Here is a 23,631-nt window from a genome sequence, read left to right as displayed (position 1 = left end):
CTGTTACTGTTTTTTTTTCTGTTTCATTGGGGGGTCCCAATAACAAAAAAAGGTTGTTGATTGTGGAATGTTGGTTCACTCCTCTTCAATGGCTGTGCAAAGTTGCTGGATATTGGCAGGACCTGGAACACATTGTTACTGTATATCCGTCGATCCAGAGCATCCCAAACATGCTCAATGGGTGTCATGTCCGGTGAGTATGCTGGCCATGCAAGAACTGGGATGTTTTCAGCTTCCAAGAACTGTGTACAGATCCTTGCTACATGGGGCCGTGCATTATCATGCTGCATGAGGTGATGGTCATGGATGGAATGGCACGGGCCTCAGGATCTCATCACGGTTATCTCTGTGCATTCAAAATGCCATCAATGAAATGCCCCAGTGTTTGTTGTACATAACATACGCCTGCCCATACCATAACCCAACCGCTATCATGGGCCACTCGATCCACAACGTTGACATTAGCATACCGCTCGCCCACACGACACCATTCACACTGTCTGCCGTCTGCCCTGTACAGTGAAAAATGAGATTCGTTCAACACCTCTCCAAAGTGCCAGACGGCATCGAATGTGAGCATTTGCCCACTCCAGACGGTTACGACGACGAACCGCAGTCAGGTCGAGACCCCGAGGAGGACGACGAGCATGCAGATGAGCTTCCCTGAGACGGTTTCTGACAGTTTGTGCAGAAATTCTTTGGTTATGCACACAGATTGTTGCAGCTGCTGTGTGGTGGCTGGTCTCAAACTGGGCTGGTGTGATTAAACATGGTCTGCGGTTGTGCAGTAATGCGGCTTATGATAGAGAAATGAACACTCTATTCACGGGCTACAGCTCTGGTGGACATTCCTGCAGTCAGCATGAATGACAACGCATTCTCAACCCAAGGCGCCACCTTTGACCATGCTTCAATATTTGACGTTTTAGGCGCCCTTTAGCGTCACTTACATGACGCGATCCTATGGCGTCATCTAACTGACGCTAAAGGAAAGCGTCAGTTAGAGGACGCGGTTAGGTTTAGGTGTGGGGGTAGGGTACACGCGATCCTAGGGCGTCATCTTACTAACGCTAAAGGGTGCCTAAAGCGTCAGATATTGAAGCATGTCCAAATGCTTCCCATGGCGTCAGTTAAGTGACGCCTTGGGGGTGAGAATGGGCTGTGAATGAATGACAGCTTGTTCCAGGTAATGCCAATATCCAGCAACTTCGCACAGCCATTGAAGATGAGTGGATCATCATTCCACAGGCCACAATAAACAACCTTCTTTTCGGACCCCCACCCCCCATTATTTTTTAGGTTGTAAATTCCAAATAGCAACAAAGTTACTTAGAGCACATTGACAAACCAAATCTATTTATCGTCATTTCTTTAAAGCTGAAAGAAAAATCCTCAGATGTTGTGAAGCTCATGTGCATTTGCAGGTTTGTTTGACCACATAGATCAAACACATGCAGTCTTTCATCAGTCTTTAAACCTGGATCATCGATTGTGTTTGAACAGTCCTGTTTACTAGGTGCTTCTGTTGAAGTGTTCTGTTGCAGGAGGGCTAATTGGTCAGCCAGGGATACTTATGAAGTACTTAACAAGCAGGTCTATTTACGCATAATTGATAAGGAAAATGTCAACAAAGGCAATACAATTTAGGGCAATTTCGATTTCAGATCAGCTGGGAAGGAAAGCACTCTTGCTGGGTTTTGACGTGGCTTTAAAGGGATAGTTCACTTTGAAATTAATTTTTAGTATGTTTTATCTTACCTCAAAGCCATCCAAGATGTAGGTGTCTTTGTTTCCACAGTATTTTCAATTTTGATATTTTTCGGCCAAACCGTTGTTGTCTGTCAGTCATATAATTGAGGTATGGGGGTCCACGTCAAAGAGCATGCACAGAGAAGTCAAAATTAAACATGATTTAATGACTCATAAATGTAAGAACACATTGATGGCCTAAGACACGAAACGAGCGGTTTGTGTGAGAAAACGAACAGTATTTATATCCTTTTTACCTCGTATAATCACAGTCACGTCCAATTAATCTGAATCAGTTGTGCAATGTCCAACTGAACCAAACTGAATCATGTTCAAAGTTTCGCCGGAAGTGATCGCTTGAGTGTGTACGTCACTCAATATTTACACAGAGATTTCGGAAGTTTTATCTTTCACTAAACATATTTAGATACAACCCGGTCTCATCCCAAGGCGTCATATAACTGACGTTTTGGGACGTCTTTTGACCATACGTCAATATTCGTCTTTTTAGGGCCCCCTTAAACGTCGGTAGATGAGGTTATGGGATCCTAACTCTACCCCAGACCTAAACTTAACCCTAAACCTAACCCGTCACCTAACTGACGTTAAAGGTAAAGCGCCCGGGATCGCCATCTACCGACGTTTAAGGGGGCCCTAAAAAGGGCGGATATTGACGTACGGTCGAAAAACGTCCCAAGACGTCAGTTATATGACTTTTTGGGATGAGACTGTGTTATTAGATATACCGAAATTGTCTTCCATTGCGATTTCCTGTATATCTAAATATGTTGAGATCTTCTCAGTGAAAGGTAAAACTTCCGAAATCTCTGTGTAAACAATGAGTGACGTCGACGCTTCCGGCGAAACATTGGGCATGGTTCAGTTTGAACATTGGACAACTGATTTAGATCACTTGGACGTGACTGTGATTAAACGAGGTAAAAACTATATAAATACTGTTCGTTTTCTCACACAAACGGCTCGTTTCGTGTCTTAGGCCATCAATGTGTACTTACATTTACGAGTCATTAAATAATGTTTAATTTGAACTTCTCTGTGCATGCTCTTTGAGGTTATATGATTGACAGACAAGAAAGGTTTTACCGAAAAATGTCAAAATTGAAAATACTGTGGAAACAAAGATCACCTACATCTTGGATGCCCTTGAGGTAAGCTAAAACATATCAAAAATTAATTTCAAAGTGAACTATCCCTTTAATAATTAGTGCTGTATCAAGATTGTAATTAAAATTGTAATAACTCAGGTTGATACTAGCACAGTCAAGCCACTGCAGGGGAGAATGAAGATTTCCACTTTATATTGCCTATAGTAACCCATAAGATGAACTGGAAAAGGCTAAACACTGCTGAGCAGATGCTGTCCTCATTAGCAGGATTCTTGGCTCCTGCTTCTGTGCTGCTGAAGATGCTTTGCATTGACACTGAATGTTGTCAACATCTAGCTGTCAATCATATCAAGGCTGTCTTAGTCGGTATGGTGTGAATGTAATGTGTGGGTGAGCAATGAAATGTACAGTATTGTATCATCATGAAAAGCTGTTTACAGCACATAATACAGGTATATATTTTTGTATGGAACAGATTGAAATTACACATGCCATAGTTGTTATCATTTTATTTTATGACTGTCACAATTACGCTTTTCAATATACACTGCCCAGGGGGGAAAAGGGGTGTTTGTTTCTCGCACGTCATGTTTGGCAACAGTTCTTCTAACCCTAATTGGAGTATGTTTTTCATTTCTGAAACAACCAGGGAGGAAGACACATCATGACTCTATATCAGGATGACAATGTCAAGATGTGAAAGAATGGTTGGGAGGGAGCATGAAGAATCATTTTCTGAGTCCAGACCTTAAATTCATTGAAAGTTTTCGGGATGTGTTGGAGTAGATGTGTGGAGTGATGAACACATGCTCTCTCAATACAAGATCTTGGCCAAAAATTGATGCACCTCTTAATGGAAATAACATCACAACATTTATTTCCATCAAGAGGTGCATATATTTTAGTCAAGATCTTGTATTGACAATTATTTATGCTACCTCCCAACCATTATTCCATATTTTGCCATGCCTGTGAATCTTGACATTGTCATCCTAGAATATGGCCATGATGTGTCTTCCTACATGATTGTTTAAGAAAAGAATAGCTACACACTCCATCAATTAGTGTTAGAAAGTTGCCAAACTTATAACATGCTTGAAACAGATATTCACTGCAGTAATGATCCAGTCAAGAATTTGCCTTGAATCCAATTTTTTTTTGGGTTGGACAGTGTATTTCAATTGCATCACTCCAGTTGCATTATTACTGAACCCACCTGAAAGTTTTGTGCTAGTTTGTGCTTTTTTTGTGCTCATGCACTGGTAAGTTTCTTTGTGATTATGATGAGGTTACTCTACAGGTACATATTTGTATTTGGAGCAGTTTGAAATTAAGTTTTCCCTAAAAATGGAAATGTATTTTAAATGAATATGTGCAAACATGTATTTGACAGGTTCCTAGATGGGAAGATTCTGGACATCAATAAAGAGTTCCAGCCGTACCTGGGCGAGGGTGGGCGGATTCTGGAGATCCGTTCTCCTGACATTGTGGCGAGTGTGAAGAAGGCTGCACAGGCGGTGGGCTACACAGAGGGGGCGCTGTTGGCGCTGGCCATAATCATCATACTGTGCTGCATACCTGCTATTCTTATCATTATGGTGACATACAAACAGTGAGTACATTATTCTTACTTTCCGAATGTCAGTCCTTTCAATGACAATCAGCCTCTAAGTTTCATATTTCAGGTTTTTAAACAGCTTATATGATTATGATAATAATTTATTCAGTGCATTTTAATGCACTATTTTCGAAAGTGCTGGAAAAGAATCCCATCAAACTGAATTTGCATACTACTTAATTTAAATGTAATAAACGGTGCAAATAATAAATAAATTACAAGCATAAATATAATAGAACAAATATACAAAATTAAATAAAGAGTGGTTTGTTTTTAAGGGAAGTCTAACAGTATTGGGGTATATTGAATAATCAAATGTATACCACTTAATTGTCTTCACTGTGTAAATTGAATAGAATTAGTATTAATAAGTGATTTTGTTTTTATGTTGTTTGATTAACATTAATGATACAGACAGCCGCATGGATTGTTATGCTGGTGTCACTTTAAGACCGAATGCTCGCATCTAATATAATGATATGCATCTGTTTCTTGAAATGATACTACATTTTTTTCTCAATTATTTACGTTCGCATAAGCCATAAGTGACTGTGTTTATGAAGACATTTTGACCATTTATAATGTACGTGTCCGTTCAAGCACAAATAGCTGCAGAAGAGAATGAAACTGACAGTGATAAAATTTCACTCTATGTAATGTTAATGTTAAAATTTGCAATTAAACCAAGAATCATGTGCGTTTCAAACCATGGTGCCTGGTCCGTACAGATCACAGTGACTCTCGATGCTAAAACAATTGTGCAGCCCTAATTCAAAATGGAAAACAGTTTTTGGTTATTTTACATTTTCTTTCGACAGTTTCGTTTTTGAGAAGTTAGAGAATCTGCAAATGTAATTTTGTTTAGTCAAAAGTTACAACATGAGACTATTAGACCTTCACACCGTGTCCTAACTACATGCGGCGCGATGGCGCGACACGCGATAAAAGGTATCTTTTCCATGTTAATCAGAGTTTTTGTCCTAACCAGACGCGACGACGACACACGAAGTTTCTAATTTAGAAACGGTTCCTATTTCTGTGACGTCGCGGCTGACAGATCCACACACACAGAGATATAACACTGGTTATGAGTACACATTATTTATTTTAGACACAAGCGATAACGGATAATTTACCTCAGATTTTGAAAGCATTTAAAATAGCGTTCAAAATGAATTCTATGCAAACATACAACTGTACTTCATAACAAAATTAGTCAGTATATTTTGTTAATATTTTCATTTTTAATAATGTTAATTCTTGATTTGATTATGTCCTTACCCATTTCCAATGCGAGTGCGGGCCAGCAGTGCGCTTTCACAGAGAGACTCCGCCCACATGCTGTTCTGAATGGCTGTGATTTTTGATTGACGTGGGGCGTCTCACAGTCGCGTTGCGTCTAGTGTGGACAGGCACAATTGCTGTCGCTGGAATTTTATTGCGCAGCCTGTAGTTAGGACACGGTGTTAGCTAGCAGGTAAAATGTTTTATATAGGTCTTTTTATATATATATATATATATATATATATGAAGAGTTCAGATGCAAAAGCCTCTAAATGCCATTTGAAATTTTCTTATTTAATGATGATTTTTATCAAACTTGCATATTTAAGTTCAGTAATTTCACTTAAATAACAATTAATAGGTAATTATCATTGCCATTTAAGTGAAATCACTGAACTTAAATATACAAGCTTGATAAAAATGATCATTCTAGAAGAAAATTTCAAATGGCACTTAGAGGCTTTTGCATCTGAACTCTTCATATATACATATATATATATATATATATATATATATATATATATATATATATATATATATATATATACACACACACACACACACATACACAGTGTCTCACAAACGTGAGTACACCCCTCACATTTTAGCAAACATTTTAGTAGATCTTCCCAAGGGACAATACTATAGAAATGAAACTTTGATATATTTTACAGTAGTTAATATGCTGCTTGTATAGCAGTATATTTACTGTCCTCTGAAAATAACTCAACATACAGCCATTATGGTCAAAATAGCTGGCAGCAAAAGTAAGTACACACTAAGTGATAATAGCAGTACTCGTTTATCCATGCAAAGCCACTTGTCCTATTCATCATGTTCATGTTTTGTCTGCTTGACAGGACCATAAATTGTTGTATCTTGTATAAAGGCAGTTACAATTTGTGCAATTCTCTCATACTGACCACTGGATGTTCAACATGGCACCTCATGGCAAAGAGCTCTCTAAGGATTTGAGAATTATCATTAACTTTAGAATTTTTTGCTCTCCACAAAGTTGACCTTAGTTTAGGGAAGATTAGTAACACCCTGAAACTGAGTTACAGTACAGTGGCCAGGGTCATACATTCAGTGCTCAGACCATACACCGCACACTGCAACAAGTCGGTTTGCATGGCCGTCGTCCCGGAAGGAAGTCTCTTCTGAAGCTGGCTCACAAGAAAGCCTGAAAACAGATTGCTGAAAGCAACCTATCCAAGAACATGATTTACTGGAACCATGTCCTGTGGCCTGATGAGACTAAGATAAACTTTGGCTCAGATTGTATCCAGAATGTGTGACGATGCCTGGTTGAAAATTGTGTCTTGCCTACAGTCGAGCATGGTGGTGGTAGCATCATGGTCTGGGGCTGCATGAGTGCTGCTGGTACTGGGGAGTTGAGCTTCATTAAGGAAAACATGGATTCCAACATGTACTGTAACATTCTGAAGCAGAACATGATGCCCTCCCTTCAGAAACTGGCCCGAACGGCATGATAACGACCCCAAACACACCGCCAAGATGACAACTGCCTTGCTGAGGAAGCTGAAGGTGATGGACTCTCCAAGTTTGTCTCCAGACCTGAACCCTATTGAGCATCTGTGGAGCATCTTCAAGCGGAAGATGGAGATGCGCCATGTCTCTAACATCCAGCAGCTCGGTGATGTCATTATGGAGGAGTGGAAGAGGTCCCAGCAACAACATGTGCAGCTCTGATCAATTCCATGCATAGGAGAATTAAGATAATGCTGGATAATAATGGGGCTTTGGACACAGTTTTGACATGTTCACTCAGGGTGTACTCACTTTTGCTGCCAGCTATTTTGACAATAATGGCTCTATGTTGAGTTATTTTCAGAGGACAGTAAGTATATAATACTATACAAGCAGTACATTGACTACTATAAAATATATCCAAGTTTAATTTCTATAGTATATAGAAATAATATACTATATATAAAGAGTTCAGATGCAAAAGCCTCTAAATGCCATTTGAAATTTTCTTCTTTAATGATGATTTTTATCAAACTTGTATATTTAAGTTCAGTAATTTCACTGCCATTTAAGTGAAATTACTGAACTTAAATGAGACTTTTGTGAGATACTGCATACATACATACGTATATGCATGTCATAATGCATATGTATATATATATATATATATATATAGAGAGAGAGAGAGAGAGAGAGAGAGAGAGAGAGAGAGAGAGAGAGAGAGAGAGAGGATTAAGTTAACTTTTATTATTACAATCAATATACTATTACAAAAGATTTACATTTTGTTTATACAAAGTACATGTAAAAAAAAAATTTTCCCCTTCCTTCTTTTTTTTTCTTTTTTTTAAAACCTCAAGACCAATTCATTATCATACAATGTACATAATACTTCATTTATTCCCCATAATTCTATAAACTTTGGTAGAGATTCCACCAACTTGTAGTATGCATACTCCACCCTCAAACGGGAAGCTACCAGAGAGAGAGAGAGAGAGAGAGAGAGAGAGAGAGAGAGAGAGAGAGAGAGAGAGAGAGAGAGAGAGAGAGAGAGAGAGAGAGAGAGAGAGAGAGAGAGAGAGAGAGAGAGAGAGAGAGAGAGAGAGAGAGAGAGAGAGAGAGAGAGAGAGAGATTTCTTGTACTCTACAGCACCTATTAGTTCAGAGAGCGTTGAGGACAGGCTGGAAAAACATGCACAGTAGGTGAGGTGGGTATTGGATGCCAGGTATTAAAATGGCTTTTTTCAGAAATGAACCATGCTAACAGGCTAATCTCCCAGTCAGCTCTGTGTGAAAACAGATTAATTATAAGCGTTTGTGACACATCCGAGCCATTCGATCCATCCGTCACATCTCACGAAAGCCTAGCATATGGGCCTGCTCTCCACACACTGCAGCTCCTCTGAGACGGAGAGAGAGCGAGAGTGTGGTCCTGACCTTCTGCACACACCGATGAGCCCGTCATCAGCTATTGTGTAAATACATAACAGATGGATAATCACAGAGCGAACACAAACAGCTCGCTCTCACACGCGCACACACGCACACATGGCTGCATTCAGATGTTTTCACACATATTAAAGAGTTTATAAGGTGCTTAGACTCCTGTATTAAAGGTGAAGTGACTTTTCCATGTAATTCAATTTGTTTGTAAAAGATGCGTAATGGGAGATGCAGTTGTTAGTTTCTGAGTAATTGGATTCTGGTTAAATAAATAATATTGAGAGGGCCATGTTTTTTGATAGCCTCCAGGAAGCCTATAGTCAGGACGAGGGAGTGTGTGTGTGGAAGAAATACAAAGATATGAATGAGAATAGAGTGCGAGGTTAGTGCTGAGAGCCGTATTGTTTCTCAACTGTGGAGATGCAGGAGACGCCGGGTTTAGCCTCTACTCTTATCACATTTTACAGCATGAATTATGCACACCTGCAGCTACAATCACAACAATTTCAGTCGGCTGCATGATTCAACACTAGGAGCATTTTCTGGCCTGTGAAATTAGAATTTGGGCTGCCAATCAATTAAAAAAATACTAATTTGAAGAGATTACATTATTCGGCAGAGCAGTAAAACATTAAGTAACATCAAACTATATTATATTATATTATCGTATCGTATCGTATCGTATTGTAATGTATTATCCATCCATTGTCCAAACTGCATGCCCTCTGCAGGGGTTGTGGGTTTATTTTATTAATATTATATCATATCATATATTGTTGAATTATTCCTGTGCCAAATGATCTAATAATTATTCTTTCCTCTCCCTCTTCCCCTGCTGCATGTGGACTCTACACTCAGATTCAAAGAGTAAGTTCATATTCTACTTTTTGATGAATTATTTGCTGGAGACCGTGTGCTTTTATACCCTCGTTATACAATTCAGCACTATAAAATGGGAACATATGAGTAGAGTGCATGAATTGAGATGAGGACCAAAGGAAGCCCTTTCTGATTCCTCTAGCGATGGCTTTGAAAATGAACAGAAATGACTGGTTTCATGACCTCACAGAGAACAAAGTGAGCCAGGTTCAGTTCCCTCCTAATAAAACACCTCATCTCACATTGTGAAAGGTGCTGAATATCCCATGATATTTTGCAATGCATGAATAAAAAGAGCAGGAAGAGATCAAATGGGAGTCGCCGATGTTCCAGGCCTCATATTCTCCAATAATAGAGCTGAAATGAGCCCTTTGAAAGAAGGTAACTCAGTATTTGGGGGTGCTTTTACAGGAGGCAGGCCGAGTGTGCCAAAACTGCCCGGATCCAGAAGTCACTTCCTACTGCCAAATCAACAGGAGGTGGCGCACCGACCAATCTCTACGAGGAACTGGGAGACGGCGGCATGTAAGTCACCTGTCCTAAATAATACATTCAGAAGAGACTCCAGAGAGATGATTTATGAGATTTGGGTGTGCTTGTGTGAATATTTACAGAAAATGAGAAATGTTTTGGGTGAGTGTGTCTGTAGGAAACTTGAGAATAGTTCACCCCCCAAAAAAAATACATTTCTGTCACTTATTTCTGTTATCATTCCAAACTTGTATGACGTTTGTTGTTGGTACAGTATGGGTATGAGGGCTGGGTATTGGGACAAATTTCACAATTCGATTCGATTTCGATTCACAAGCTTGCAATTCAATTCGATTTCGATTCAATATCGATTATTTTGGATATCAGTTACAGTAAATGGCAATTTTTCTCAAGGGAATCAAATCTCTTAACTAATGATGTAAACTAGTTGTAGACTAGGCTTCATTAGCCTAATATGAAGGTAATAATGAACTGTTTTGTAGCTATACAAACACTTAAATTACACTTTTATTTATTTTTATAATAAATAATAAAAGAAGATTATATGAAATATAAACATTTAAATGGTGGCTGTCATAAAAACTTGCCATATTTATTCAAATATGCATTAAATATTGAAGAACATTAAGATTATAATGCATATGTAATATGGTGTATATATTTAGCAAAATGCTTCTCTCTAGAGTTATTTTTTCTAGCTGACTAACAAGTTTATGTGGGTTTTCTGAGGTAAATATGACGATACATGACATTGATGACAAGCTGTTTAACTGACGTCGTTCCATGGTTGAAACGCTGATTGAGCGAATCGATGTGACATGATGCGGATTTCGATAAGTTGTACTCTATCTTTTAACATACGTTCAGATGCTCATTCATGTTTATTTGGCGCTGTAACTGGTATTATTAAGCCGGAAGAGAGATCAGCGCTGCTGCTTCTCTTCTTGAGCTGCGCCAGAGCGATCTCACACCACAGCGCCAAAGCTCTATTTATGTTTTTGAATTTCTAAAGAAAATGGACGTACTTTGAAAATTGAGACTTTGTTTCATATCAATAGTAACAAAGGACAAAGATTATTGTGATTTTTTTGGATGCGCGCAGCCGCGATACAATGTTCCATTCATTCAAATGAAACAGGATGACTAATCGATTCTTGAGATTTAAAAATCGATATCGGTTCGTAAAAATGAGAATCGATTAATATCGAGAAATCGATATTTATTACCCAGCCCTAGTATATACACTACGGAAATATTTTGGACCAAAACAGGATCATAAAAGTAGTCCATAGTAATCAATTTTGAAGGGTTTGTTCACCCAGAAATGAAAATTATGTCATTAATTATTCACCCCCATCACATTCCAAAACTGTAAGACTTTCATTCATCTTCAGAAACACAAATGAAGATCTTTTTTAGTGAAATCTGAGAGCTCTCTGTCCCTCCATTGACAGTCTATGCAACTACCACTTTCGATCCCCAGAAAGGTAGTAAGGACATAACTAAGGTAATCCGTCAGTGGTTAAAGCTCAATTTTATGAAGCTTATTTTTAATATTTTTTTATTTAATATGCTTTATTTTATTTAAAAAAACCCAACATAATTTATCACTTTTATTTACACAATATTGCTCCCCAACGCACGCTCACGAGAGCACCACGACACATGCGAATTGTGTTAACATGAGAGCAGATGTTTCAAGAACTGCATATTTAGGAAATAGCAAATTATATTTAAGGATTTTTTTGCACAAACAAAGAAAAAAATTGAAGTTAAACCACTGGCTGCTCTTTTGGCTTTAATAATAAGACCATCTGAGATGTCCTCAGTGCACTTTTAGTGTAGCAGTAGTCCAATGTCAAGCTAAAGGCTGTTGTGAGTGGAATGAAATGTTAATAGATTAAAAGATTATAGCCGCAGCACAGCATCTGCGTCCCTCAGGTAAAGGCTTTTAAAGTGCTTTTGATTTAATGCAATCAAAACAAATGCAGATGCTAACACAAATAGACAGCGGAAAAGACGAGGTTTTGTATTGAATTCATTACAATAGATGCTGAACTGCAGTTTAATACCATCAACAGAAAGGAACAGGACATAAGGGCAGGATTTGTTTGCTTGTTTATCTGGGCAAACAGTTTGTTCTTTTGTTGGATATGAATAATAACATAGCCTGTCAGCAACCTTACAAAATAATTTTCTCTGTCTGTGACCCTCACACTCTCACAAACACACAATCATTTTATATAAAAAAAAATACATAAACATTTAATAAACAAAATACTTATTATTTTTTTTTTCATAATTATATTTTGTTATAAGAAAATTAAGCATTATCTAGGAAAAAAAAAGTATTTATCATGACGTTCTTCTATCCGATACATGTCTTGATGGACATTTAAAAAAAAAATACTGTAAACCTGTGTTATTTAAGTATCATTGAGTAATTTTTTAATGAGATTGAAATATTTTGAATTCATTTTTTTTTTATATATTTCATTTTAATTTAAAGTTGTAGTAGTTTTATTTATGTGTTACATCTTTTAAGTTATTGTATAGTTTTATTATAATTTTTATGTTTTATTTTATTTTTATTTTTTGCTTTTTTTTCAATTTTAGTGCATCAAGATATTAACTAAATGAAAATTATAAATGTTACTTTTGCAACTAGCTAAAATACAGTAAGTTTAAGTTTGTTTTATATTTTATTTCAGGTAACTATTTTTTGAAACAGTAATGAAACATTTTTTTTTATGGTTAAGTTTTAGTTCACCTTGCTGTGAACAATGCAAAATAACTACAACAATTAAACACATAATGGTAACAAGAAATTGTAGTTGAAGTATGGTAATACTTGTAATTGTATTGATTTAATGTTATTTTGCAATAGATTTGCGGGTGACCTTGAAATATTTTATTTACATTGCCATTTCAAATGAAATGTTAGTCTCTTTTCTATTTTTTCTTTTTTCTTTTGCATGTATCTTTATGCTCATTTCTTTACATGTGTAATGAACGGTTGAACGGATGAGTGGTTGCATTTCCTCTCTATTTGCCTTTTGTGTCTCTTGGGCCCCATCACATGAGACATTAACATGCATTCCACATTTAGAAAATATCTGGAGCTGGATTGCATTTATTCATTGCACTTAGAGTAGGAATGCATGCTTACATTTTACTTGCATAATTATACTGTGTGTAAATAACCAAAACACATTTGCATTGGTGTAAAAAGCATGATTTTATGTGCATTTTACATCTGGCTTTTAATGTGGTCAAGTTTCTGATTCCGTCACTGAAAATGCATGTTAACGCCAAATCTGAACAGGGCCTGTCTGTGTTAAATTGTTATCATATCCATCTGTCTACATGTATTTTTCCTCTCATGTTTCATTCATTATTCATTCTCATCTTCTCTCTGTATTTCCCAGGCTTGGACTACAGTGAGTAACATGAAATACGCTGAATTTCCCTGCAGTGTTCTTTCTTACAAATCTGCTATTTTAAAATCCCTCTCGACTCACATTTGTGGTTTCTTGTCCCTGAGTAGCTGCTCTTGTAGTTTTCTTTACCATTTAATCTGTTATGCCTCGATTTGTTTCAAATTGCAAATTGAAGAAACATTTTGCTTTATTAACTTTTTTTTTTTTATGCACAGATCCATGTGTGTAGCTGAGTATAAAGCTTCAGTAGTTTAGCTATAGATAAAGCCTTCGCCTCCAGTTGTAGTGGTTCCTCGCAGTTTTCTACAAAAAGCTTTACTTGTCCTTCACTTTAAGACTCGACGTTGTAACAGATCATCTTGATTGAATTTTGAACAAAGCTTATCTGAACAGATTTTTGAGTGGTTTATGAGTGATTATGTAGGATCTTTGAGCTTGTAGCTGGTAGTGCACAATTTTGATTTTAGGCACACTGATCCTGCTTGAATTCATTAATTCTGTGTTCCATACAAGGTCGAATGTAGGATATTCCTCTCAGATTAGTCTTAGATGACGACGTAGCCCTTTTTTTTTTTTTTTTTTTTGCAGGTAGAGTAAAACAGGGCTAAAGGCACATCTTACAGGCCCCAGTATACTCATGGCCACATTCTTTTTCATTCTTCACATAGGGGTGCTCAAAAAGTCTGTAAAACGTGACCATCGGTACACTGTTATCGAATATTATGAGACCGTCCACGCTGTTGAGAGCAGCATTAGCTGAATATGTAAATATGTGCTGCACACTTTACTTTCAACATCAAAATAAAGACACAACAAAATTGACAGTGGAATGAAAACAGTAGCTAAGAAAGCATATGATCATAGAGATGTGGATATTTGCACAAGATCTGCAATTCAGCAAGCAGATTTAGAGTATTAAACATGAAAAAATAGTGTCTGTGTCTCATTTAGAATTACAAATTCAATTTCTGCTATAAAGTGGTTCTTCAATGTATTCTTGTTTTTATTACGTAATGAACAAAATAGATTTTTCAGAAGGTCACACACAGTCCATTCTAAGATTTAGCTTGAAGTATATCTGGAACTTAAGGAAAACGTGGGAAATACGTGTCCTGTTATTGAACGTTAATGGATCAACACATTTTATAGTGATTTTTTTTTTCTGTATTACATTTTTTTTTTACAAAAAAATAAATAAATCACTACAAAATGTGCTGATTTTAATTAAAAATCATATTAATTTATAAGGTGGTGAGGATATAATATACACAAAATACCCCAATTATTGATACAAATTAAGTTATAGAAGTGTGTTTTGCATAATAACTATCATTAGATTGTTAGTAGACTGTTATGTTGAAGTTTGGTTCTGAGATAGTAGAATAAGTTGACTTGTAGTTGCAAAGTTACTTATAGTTAGTATAATGTCTAGTAGACCATTGAAATAAATAATAATAATAAACTTTATTTTATCTAGCGCCTTTAAAAAGTATCTCAAAGCGCTTCACAAGAATAGAAACATAATACAACATACAATTAAACAAACATTACTGGCAGAAAAATGTAATAAAATACAAAATAAAAACATGAGATATAGGATTAATAATAATAAGACAATTTTAAACAAGTATGTAAATGCTACCCCAAACAAATAAGTTTTTAGTGATGATTTAAAAACACTAAGAGATTCGGCTTGCCTAATCTCAATAGGCAAGGAATCCCAAAGTTGTGGAGCATTTGACAAAAGGGCCCTATCACCCATGGATTTTAATCGGGTATGTAGAACAATTAAAAGGCCAGCTTCCAAAGAACGGAGATCACATGCTGGTGTGTAGGGTGTTAAAAGATCAGTTAGATTATGAGGTGTCAGTGTAAAGTGTATATAATAAAATATATTTCGTAATTTAAGATATCCTTACGTGCTACTGAAATCTATAGCATTTAAAAAAAAAAAACATTAAAGGGTTAGTGCACCCAAAAATTTAAATTGTGTCATTAATGACTCACCCTCATGTCGTTCCAAGCCCGTAAGACCTCCGTTCATCTTCGGAACACAGTTTAAGAAATTTTAGATTTAGTCCGAGAGCTTTCTGTCCCCCCATTGAAAATATATACACGGTATACTGTCCTTGTCCAGAAAGGTAATAAAGACATCATCAAAGTTGTCCATGTGACATCAGTGGGTTAGTTAGAATGTTTTGAAGCATCAAAAAAACTTATTGGTACAAAATAACAAAAACTACAACATTATTCAGCATTGTATTCTCCTTCAGTTCTGTTGTCAATCCACGTTCAGTGACGCTGATGACACAAGACGCTGCTGACGTATTATCTGGTGTGTTATCAATATTGCCTGGACATTCAGATGGTAGAGTCATAATATGGCGTAAACAGAATGAGAACATGGATCCATCATGCCTTATTACCACTGTGCAGGTTGGTGGTGGTGATGTAATGGTGTGGGGAATGTTTTCTTGGCACACTTTAGGCCCCTTAGTGCCAATTGGGTATCATTTAAATGCCACGGCCTACCTGAGCATTGTTTCTGACCATGTCCATCCCTTTATGGCCATCATGTACCCATCCTCTGATGGCTACTTCCAGCAGGATAATGCACCAAGTTACAAAGCTTGAATCATTTCAAATTGGTTTCTTGAACATGACAATGAGTTCACTGTACTAAAATGGCTCCCACAGTCACCAGATCTCAACCCAATAGAGCATCTTTGGGATGTGGTGGAATGGGAGCTTCGTGCCCTGGATGTGCATCCCACAAATCTCCATCAACTGCAAGATGCTATCCAATCAATATGGGCCAACATTTCAGCACCTTGTTGAATCACATAGAATTAAGGCAGTTCTGAAGGCAAAAGGGGTTCAAACACAGTATTAGTATGGTGTTCCTAATAATCCTTTAGTTGAGTGTATTTTTGATGCGTCAAAACATTCTAACTAACCCACTGAAGTCACATGGACTACTTTGATGATATCTTTATTACATTTCTGGACAAGGACAGTAAACCGTACATACATTTTCAATGGAGGGACAGAAAGCTCTCGGACTAAATCTAAAATATCTCAAACTGTGTTCCGAAGATGAACGGGCTTAAGGGCTTGGAACGACATGAGGGTTAACTAACATATTAAATATTAGATCAACTTAGCACAGATCAACTAAATTTCCTGCTGCGTAGTTAACCGCGGATGTGGTTTAGAAGAAAATGTCTTTAGCCCCATTGGACCCTATGATTATCAGTAAAAATATCATAGTAACTGTGTTATAAACATCTTTTACTACAACAGTTTGTTAAATGGGTTTAATCATCATTGCACTTCTCAGAGAAGAGAATTCTGGCTTTACGAATCGAACACAGCATAATGTCTCCTGAAGTTTTAATAAGAATATTTATCTCAAAAGCCATAAAATGAGAGTATTTGATTCGGCTTATTCAAAGCTCAATGCAATATTGTGAGCAAATTGGTTTGGCCATTAAAGTGAAGGATTTGTATATAGTGGGTCATTAGAGTGCTATCCTCCCATGGCTGAATGTTCTCTTCCCTCAATTCCTCACTGTCTCTTTCCACACATTTCAATCTTCTCTCCTTTCATTGTCTCTCGTGGCCCGCAGAAGGCGGCGGAAGTCTGTAATCGAGGAGGTGGATCGACAGAGTCTCATAAGAACCTTTGCCTCTCGTGCAATCGCAGTCTACAAACAGTGTGCCGGAAACGGAAGGTTTTGCAACAAGCTGCCCAAGTCAGAGAACACAGTCACCTTCCTCTCAGATGAACGGCCTCTCACCACCCAAAATATACTTTTCCAGGATGGAGCATCCAGCAGTCCAGAGCCCAACTCTGAGGTTTTCAGGGTTTCTGGATTTTTGGACAGTGACTCTCCGTCTTCAACAAGGCCATGCAGCCAGATAACTTCTTGGTCCTTGCCGTCCCATTTTCGAGGGTCAGGGCTTTATGATACTCGGCCCCGAAAGGGTCTCTGGGACCCCTCTGAATGGGAGGAGCAAGAGCTAAAGGCGGGGCTTAAGGACAGCAGGGAAGAACTTGATGCAGATCTAGATCAGAGTGGTTGTTGCACAGAAACAAAGCTGTCTGTCAGAGAACAGGCTAGACAGTTTGAGCAGCAAGCTTTAGCCGAGCGGACGCCCAGACAGAGCCGGGACTCTTACGCGTCTTTGGATCTGGACGACCCGCTACTAACCGCCATCATGCTGTCGTCTAGTCCAATTTCTGTCGGCAAAGACATCCCACCCTGCATTATCATCCCCGGGGACGATGGCGAGACTCCTCCCCCTCCCGCGGCTCAGCGGCCCACTCCACCCGTCCTGAGGAAGTTTAGCTCCAGTATCTCCAATTACATGACAGTTGAGCCTTGTGAAATCACTTTGGAATTCATATCAGACTCTCCGGACAGCTCCCCACCCCTTCTGCCTGTCCCACTCCGTTCTTTTCTTTCTCCTCCACCTTTGCAACAGGATTTCACCCCACCACCAAGCCCAACTCCCATTCAGCCTCCTGAACTCCCAGTTCAGTCTCCGACTCCTACTCCTAAACTTAGAGGGATCCTCAAGAACACAAGCCGATCCACCGGCAGCCTGAAAGATGAGTGCAGTTGCGAAGGAGGAAGTAAAGACTCCACGAAGGTCGTGCTAAAAGAACCAGAATCTAAACAGGACAAAATATATGCCAGCCAATCAAAAGCTGACTCTTCTACTCAGCTCTCAAACCAACCAATCCCAGAGGAATGAGATACTTTGCCCACTTCAGGCCTTGGTTTCTGAATGAACTGGAACTCTTTTCATATCTTCTTTCTTAAACCTCCTCCAACTGTTTCATCGTTTACTTTTTTGAGGGCACTTTACTTTGAGAGCACTTTATAATCTTCACTTCAACGAAAGTCATAAGAGTATAGTTTCAATGTGATTGAAAGGTGTTTTTTTTTCTCAGTGCATAACTTACATTTTGCTCTTTTTATATGTAACAGTCCTTCATAGAGTGGATTTCTCAATCAAATAGAACACAGCAGAGAAAGGGAGTGGAATAATTGATGTTATATGTTAACATATGTTAAATTATATTTTTTGACAATGAAATACTACATGTAAGCAAATATAAATATTTCTGCAAGAACAACTATATAGGTATAAGTTTTATAAGAACAAATGTTTTACATTTATGTGTTGCTATAATCACATGATCACATATATAATATTAGATAATGTGTGTTCATGCAGAACATTCTACCTCTAAGCAGTTTCTATTCATTATTATTTGTAATTTACTGGTTTAAACTGGTCTGCTGCTTTCAAATTGCATACAAGTAGATGTTTTGTTTTGATAATATGTAAATCTATGTGCAATTAAACATACAGTACACTACTCTCCTAAAATGTAGGTTTTATGCATTGAATTTATCAAAAGTGGCAGTAAAGAGATTTATAATGTTACTAAACATGTTATATTTCACATAAATGTTATTCTTTTGTTTTTTTTTATTTAAAAAAAAAATGAAAAGTGTATCCCATTTCCACACCAATATACTGTATATATATATATATATATATATATATATATATATATGAAGCAGACCAACTGTTTTCAACATTGGTAATAATAAGAAATGTTTCTTGAGCAGCAAATCAGCAGCAAATGATTGCAACACTGAATGGTGAAAAATCAGCTTTGCCATTATGTGGGTCGGCATTGGCTCAGTGTTCATGTAGGTAGTCTACAAATCAGGAGGTTTGTGGTTCAATCCCCGGTTCCACCTGATCAAGTGTCCAGGTTTCCATTTCCTAACCCCAGCTGCTCTCGATGAGCTGGATGGCGCCTTGCATGGCTGACACTGCCGTTGGTGTGAATGAGTGAGTGAATGGGTGAATGTGAGGCAAAAAAATAAAAAAATAAATAATAATAATATATATACATATATATATATATATATATATATATATATATATTTCACAATACTACTGTATTTTAGGTGAGTGTAAGATACTTCTATCAAAAAATCATACTGAACCCAAACTTTTGAGCAGTGATGTATATTTTTTACATTTATATTTACCATTTAAATGGTTTTGTTCTTTTTTCTTTTTTTTCGTACGAAAAGTACAGCATGCATTAATTTAAATGTTTTTTTTTTTTTTTTGTATTGCACATTTTTAAGAAGAGCAAGAGAAATAATGTATTTCCAATAGACTATATTTAATAATAATGGACTTTTTATCAACTTACTCAAACTAATATTTGAACTGACCATCACTGTTTATGAATATTTAATGTTTAACCGGTGACGTGCTTCCTCGCGGGTGGATTTTAATGAGAGAAAATCTTATCATGATCATGTGACATCGAGAGGACTAGGAGTGACAGAGATTGTAATCAAATTTGATGAGAATGGACCTTATAATTAAAGATCACATTTTGTTTAATCAGTTTAGTTTGATCAGAAAAAGGAATAAGAATGAATTAAATTATATTATCTATTAGTCTGCACCGTCTAAGTGATGCCAAAGGGTAAAGGGAGGTGACTTCAGAGGAAAAGCAAGTTATTACCTTTTGATTGAAGATTAGAAAAATTTTATTTTGGAATAACGAGCACTGATGAGCACAGGCTATAAAGGAAATGCAAAGTCCTGCCTGTACAGTAGAGGGCGCAGCTCAAACAAACCTTTCATAAACCATTCTGAACACGTGAAGGAAGTTCAATACTCTTACTTGAGCAATAAAAATGACAAAACTCAAATGTGATGTTCATTTTAGCTTATTAGTATGTTGAATTGGATCATTGAAGGTCACCAGCAAAGACATTGTTTAATAAAATGAGATTAAATAAAGTAAAAGATGGTGTTATTTTACATATTTAAGGTTTGCATTTCACTGTTTTTTATTCATTTTGAGGAATACTGAATCTGTTTTTGTGCAAGTGAGATGAGTAAATGCTTGCTCACATGTAGTCTAGAATTATAATTACCTTAAAGGGTTAGTTCACCCAAAAATGAAAATTAAGTCATTAATTACTCACCCCCATGCTGTACCAACCCCGTAAGACCTTCGTTCATCTTCGGAACACAAATAAAGATATTTTTGATTGAATCTGAGAGCTGGATCACTCTTCCATAGGCTTCCTAAGGGACTGGCTCTTGACGGCCCATAAAGTCATTAAAGAAAAGGTTTAAATATTCCATGTGCCTACAGCGGCTCAATTATAAGTTTATCAAGCGACGAGACTACTTTTTGTGCGAAAAAAAAACATAAATAACGACTTAATTCCACTATTCCATTACTTCCTTATGGGCGCATGCGCGAGAACTGAGACGAGGACGTTCTCATTCGTCTACTTCTTGTTACCGGCTGCTCACCGCTTAGGAGTTTTACCGCCCCCTACCGTATAAAATTATGATCCATATATAAGGCGCTCCGGATTATAAGGAACACTGTCGTTTTTTGAGAAGATTAAAGGCTTTTAAGTGCACCTTATAGTGCGGAAAATACGCTAATTGAAAAGCGTATGTACAGCACGCATCTTCCTCTGCTTGTAAACAGAAAGTTTTGCGCTTCCAGCTATATCAGCACATCATCTTATACGGTAGGGGGCGGTAAAACTCCTAAGCGGTGAGCAGCCGGTAACAAGAAGTAGACGAATGAGAACGTCCTCGTCTCAGTTCTCGCGCATGCGCCCATAAGGAAGTAATGGAATAGTGGAATAAAGTCGTTATTTATGTTTTTTTCGCACAAAAAGTAGTCTCGTCGCTTGATAAACTTATAATTGAGCCGCTGTAGGCACATGGAATATTTAAACATTTTCTTTAATGACTTTATGAGCCGTCAAGAGCCAGTCCCTTAGGAAGCCTATGGAAGAGTGATCCAGCCCTCAGATTTAATCAAAAATATCTTTATTTGTGTTCCGAAGATGAACGAAGGTCTTACGGGGTTGGTACAGCATGGGGGTGAGTAATTAATGACTTAATTTTCATTTTTGGGTGAACTAACCCTATAATGTTTGCATAGCACACACAATATCTCTATTCAATATTTCTCTCAACATTTGGACAGAACTGTCAGTCTATAAATGGGAAAACCAATTAATGTGTGTTACTTATTTGAAAATGTAAAAAAAAATAATAATAAAAGCAATGCTTTACTGGTTATTTGGAAAAATAATCTGATTACAAAACTCACATTATTTGTAATCCATTACCCTCCAACACTGTTCACTATCTATTCTCTCTCTCTCTCTCTCTCTCTCTCTCTCTCTCTCTCTCTCTCTCTCTCTCTCTCTCTCTCTCTCTCTCTTTCTGTTCTCTCTCTCTCTCTTTCTGTTCTTACTAATTTTAAAAGCTGTTAAGAGTGCCAGACCTCCTGATGCTCGTCTTTCTTGATTCAGTCTTGCAGATGTTTTTTGCCCTTTCAGAAACTCAAGCTGTCAAAACTCACATAGAGATTAAACAATACAGCTAATCGTCGATGTAGCGCATGGCAGGGGGACGTTCACTCTGCCGTTCCCCGCTGAATTCACTCCATCGAGTGCGCAGTCAATGTCTCCCCATTCAGACCAACTGCTCCAACAATATCTCTGTGCTGGTCTGCAGATGTCATCTCTCTCATCCATATCTAAAAATCTGTTTGAAATCTGTCATCACCCCATAAGCAAATGCATACAGATGTCTCCTCTTCAGTTCTGAGCACCTTTGAAATACACAAACATTGTGTTTGCAGTAGCACCAAGTAGTTAAAGGAGTAGTTCACTTTAAAAAAAAAAAAAAAAAAAAAAAAAAAACTGTTGCTGATAATTTACTCACCCCCATGTCATCCTAAATGTCCATGTCTTTCTTTCTTCAGTCGAAAAGAAATTAAGGTTTTTGATGAAAACATTCCAGGATGTAATAGACTTTACTGGGAACCAAACGGTTCAAGGTCCAAAAGACAGTTTCAGTACAAACTGCAAACTGTTCAAAGGGCTTTACACAATTCCAGACGATGAATAAGGGTCTTATCAAGCGAAACGATTGGTCATTTTAAACACAAATGACAAAGTTTAAGTTTTATAAGCTCAAATGCTCGCCATGCTCTGTACTGCGATGCACGTTCGTGACTCTCCTGTTCGAACTCGTTCGTCAAAATGAACAAATCTTTTTCCGAGTCAATTCGTTCATTTCGTTCGTTGAATGAACCAAATGACTTGAAAAAAGATTCGTTCATTTTGATGAACGAGTTAGAACAGGAGAGTCACGAACTTGCATCACAGTACAGAGCAAGGCGACCATTTGAGCTTATACAGTAAAACGTAAACTTTGTTATTTATGTTTGAAATGACCAATCGTTTCCCTTGATAAGACCCTTATTCATCGTCTGGAATTGTGTAAAGCCCTTTGAACAGTTTGCAATTTGAACTGAAACTCTCATTTGGACCTTGAACCGTTTGGTTCCCATTGAAGTTGCTCAATGGGAACCAAACGGTTCCCATTAACCCCAGCTGCTCCCAACGAGCTTGATGGCGCCTTGCATGGCTGACACCGCTGTCGGTGTGTGAATGAGTGTATGAATGGGTGAATGTGAGGCAAATGTAAAGCGCTTTGGTGGCCATTAGGTCTATAAAGGTGCTATATAAATGCAGTCCATTTTCCAAGTGCATTATATGGAGAAAAATGCTGGAATGTTTTCATCAAAAACTTTAATTTCTTTTCGACTGAAGAAAGAAAGACATGGATATCTTGGATGACATGGGGTGAGTAAATTATCAGCAAACGTTTTTTTCAAAAGTGAACTACTCCTTTAAAAAATGAATGAAATGAAATTACACTTATTGTACCCACAACTATTCAATAGTCAACAAAGGACAGGAAATATGATCAGCGGTTGCATATGTTGCGTTATTTGTGTGTTCTGACTCTGAGGCAGAATATTCACGTGCGAGCTGAATGGATGTACAGTATGTGTGTATGTGTCAGGGCTTGTTTGTTGGTCCAGAAGGCTCTATATTTCTCATGACCCGCTCAGCACGATGAAAGCACAGACTGTGAGGTCTAGAGAAATGTAATTAATCAATCGATGAGTTTGCCATTGACATCACTAACCCTAATTCTCTCTTTT

The 23,631-nt window shown here is 37.5% G+C and overlaps 2 protein-coding genes across 3 annotated transcripts in view; both read left to right on the top strand.

Annotated features, from left to right (window-relative positions):
• pcdh15a (protocadherin-related 15a) overlaps window positions 1-23,631 on the top strand; it is a 409,861-nt gene that overhangs the window by 375,064 nt on the left and 11,166 nt on the right. Inside the window, exons 31-33 of one of the 2 annotated variants that reach the window (XM_089117218.1) lie at window positions 4,270-4,488; window positions 9,571-9,579; window positions 10,003-10,116. In XM_089117218.1, the coding sequence (XP_088973344.1) occupies window positions 4,270-4,488; window positions 9,571-9,579; window positions 10,003-10,116 (342 nt within the window). Of the gene's footprint in view, window positions 1-4,269; window positions 4,493-9,570; window positions 9,580-10,002; window positions 10,117-23,631 lie in introns of those variants that run through there. The other variant, XM_089117217.1, reaches the window with a different exon arrangement.
• On the top strand, window positions 15,284-18,930 carry LOC148977191 (uncharacterized). The gene is made up of 2 exons (XM_089117400.1): window positions 15,284-15,298; window positions 17,049-18,930. The coding sequence occupies exons 1-2, from the start codon at window positions 15,284-15,286 to the stop codon at window positions 18,282-18,284; spliced, it is 1,251 nt and encodes a 416-aa protein (XP_088973526.1). The 3' UTR covers window positions 18,285-18,930.

This window comes from Pimephales promelas, chromosome 11 (assembly GCF_988280905.1).
Source record: "Pimephales promelas chromosome 11, fPimPro1.hap1.1, whole genome shotgun sequence".
Classification (NCBI taxonomy): Eukaryota; Metazoa; Chordata; class Actinopteri; order Cypriniformes; family Leuciscidae; genus Pimephales; species Pimephales promelas.
The sequence above is the reverse complement of the archived record's forward strand: the minus strand, read 5'-3'. Positions and strand labels throughout refer to the sequence as shown.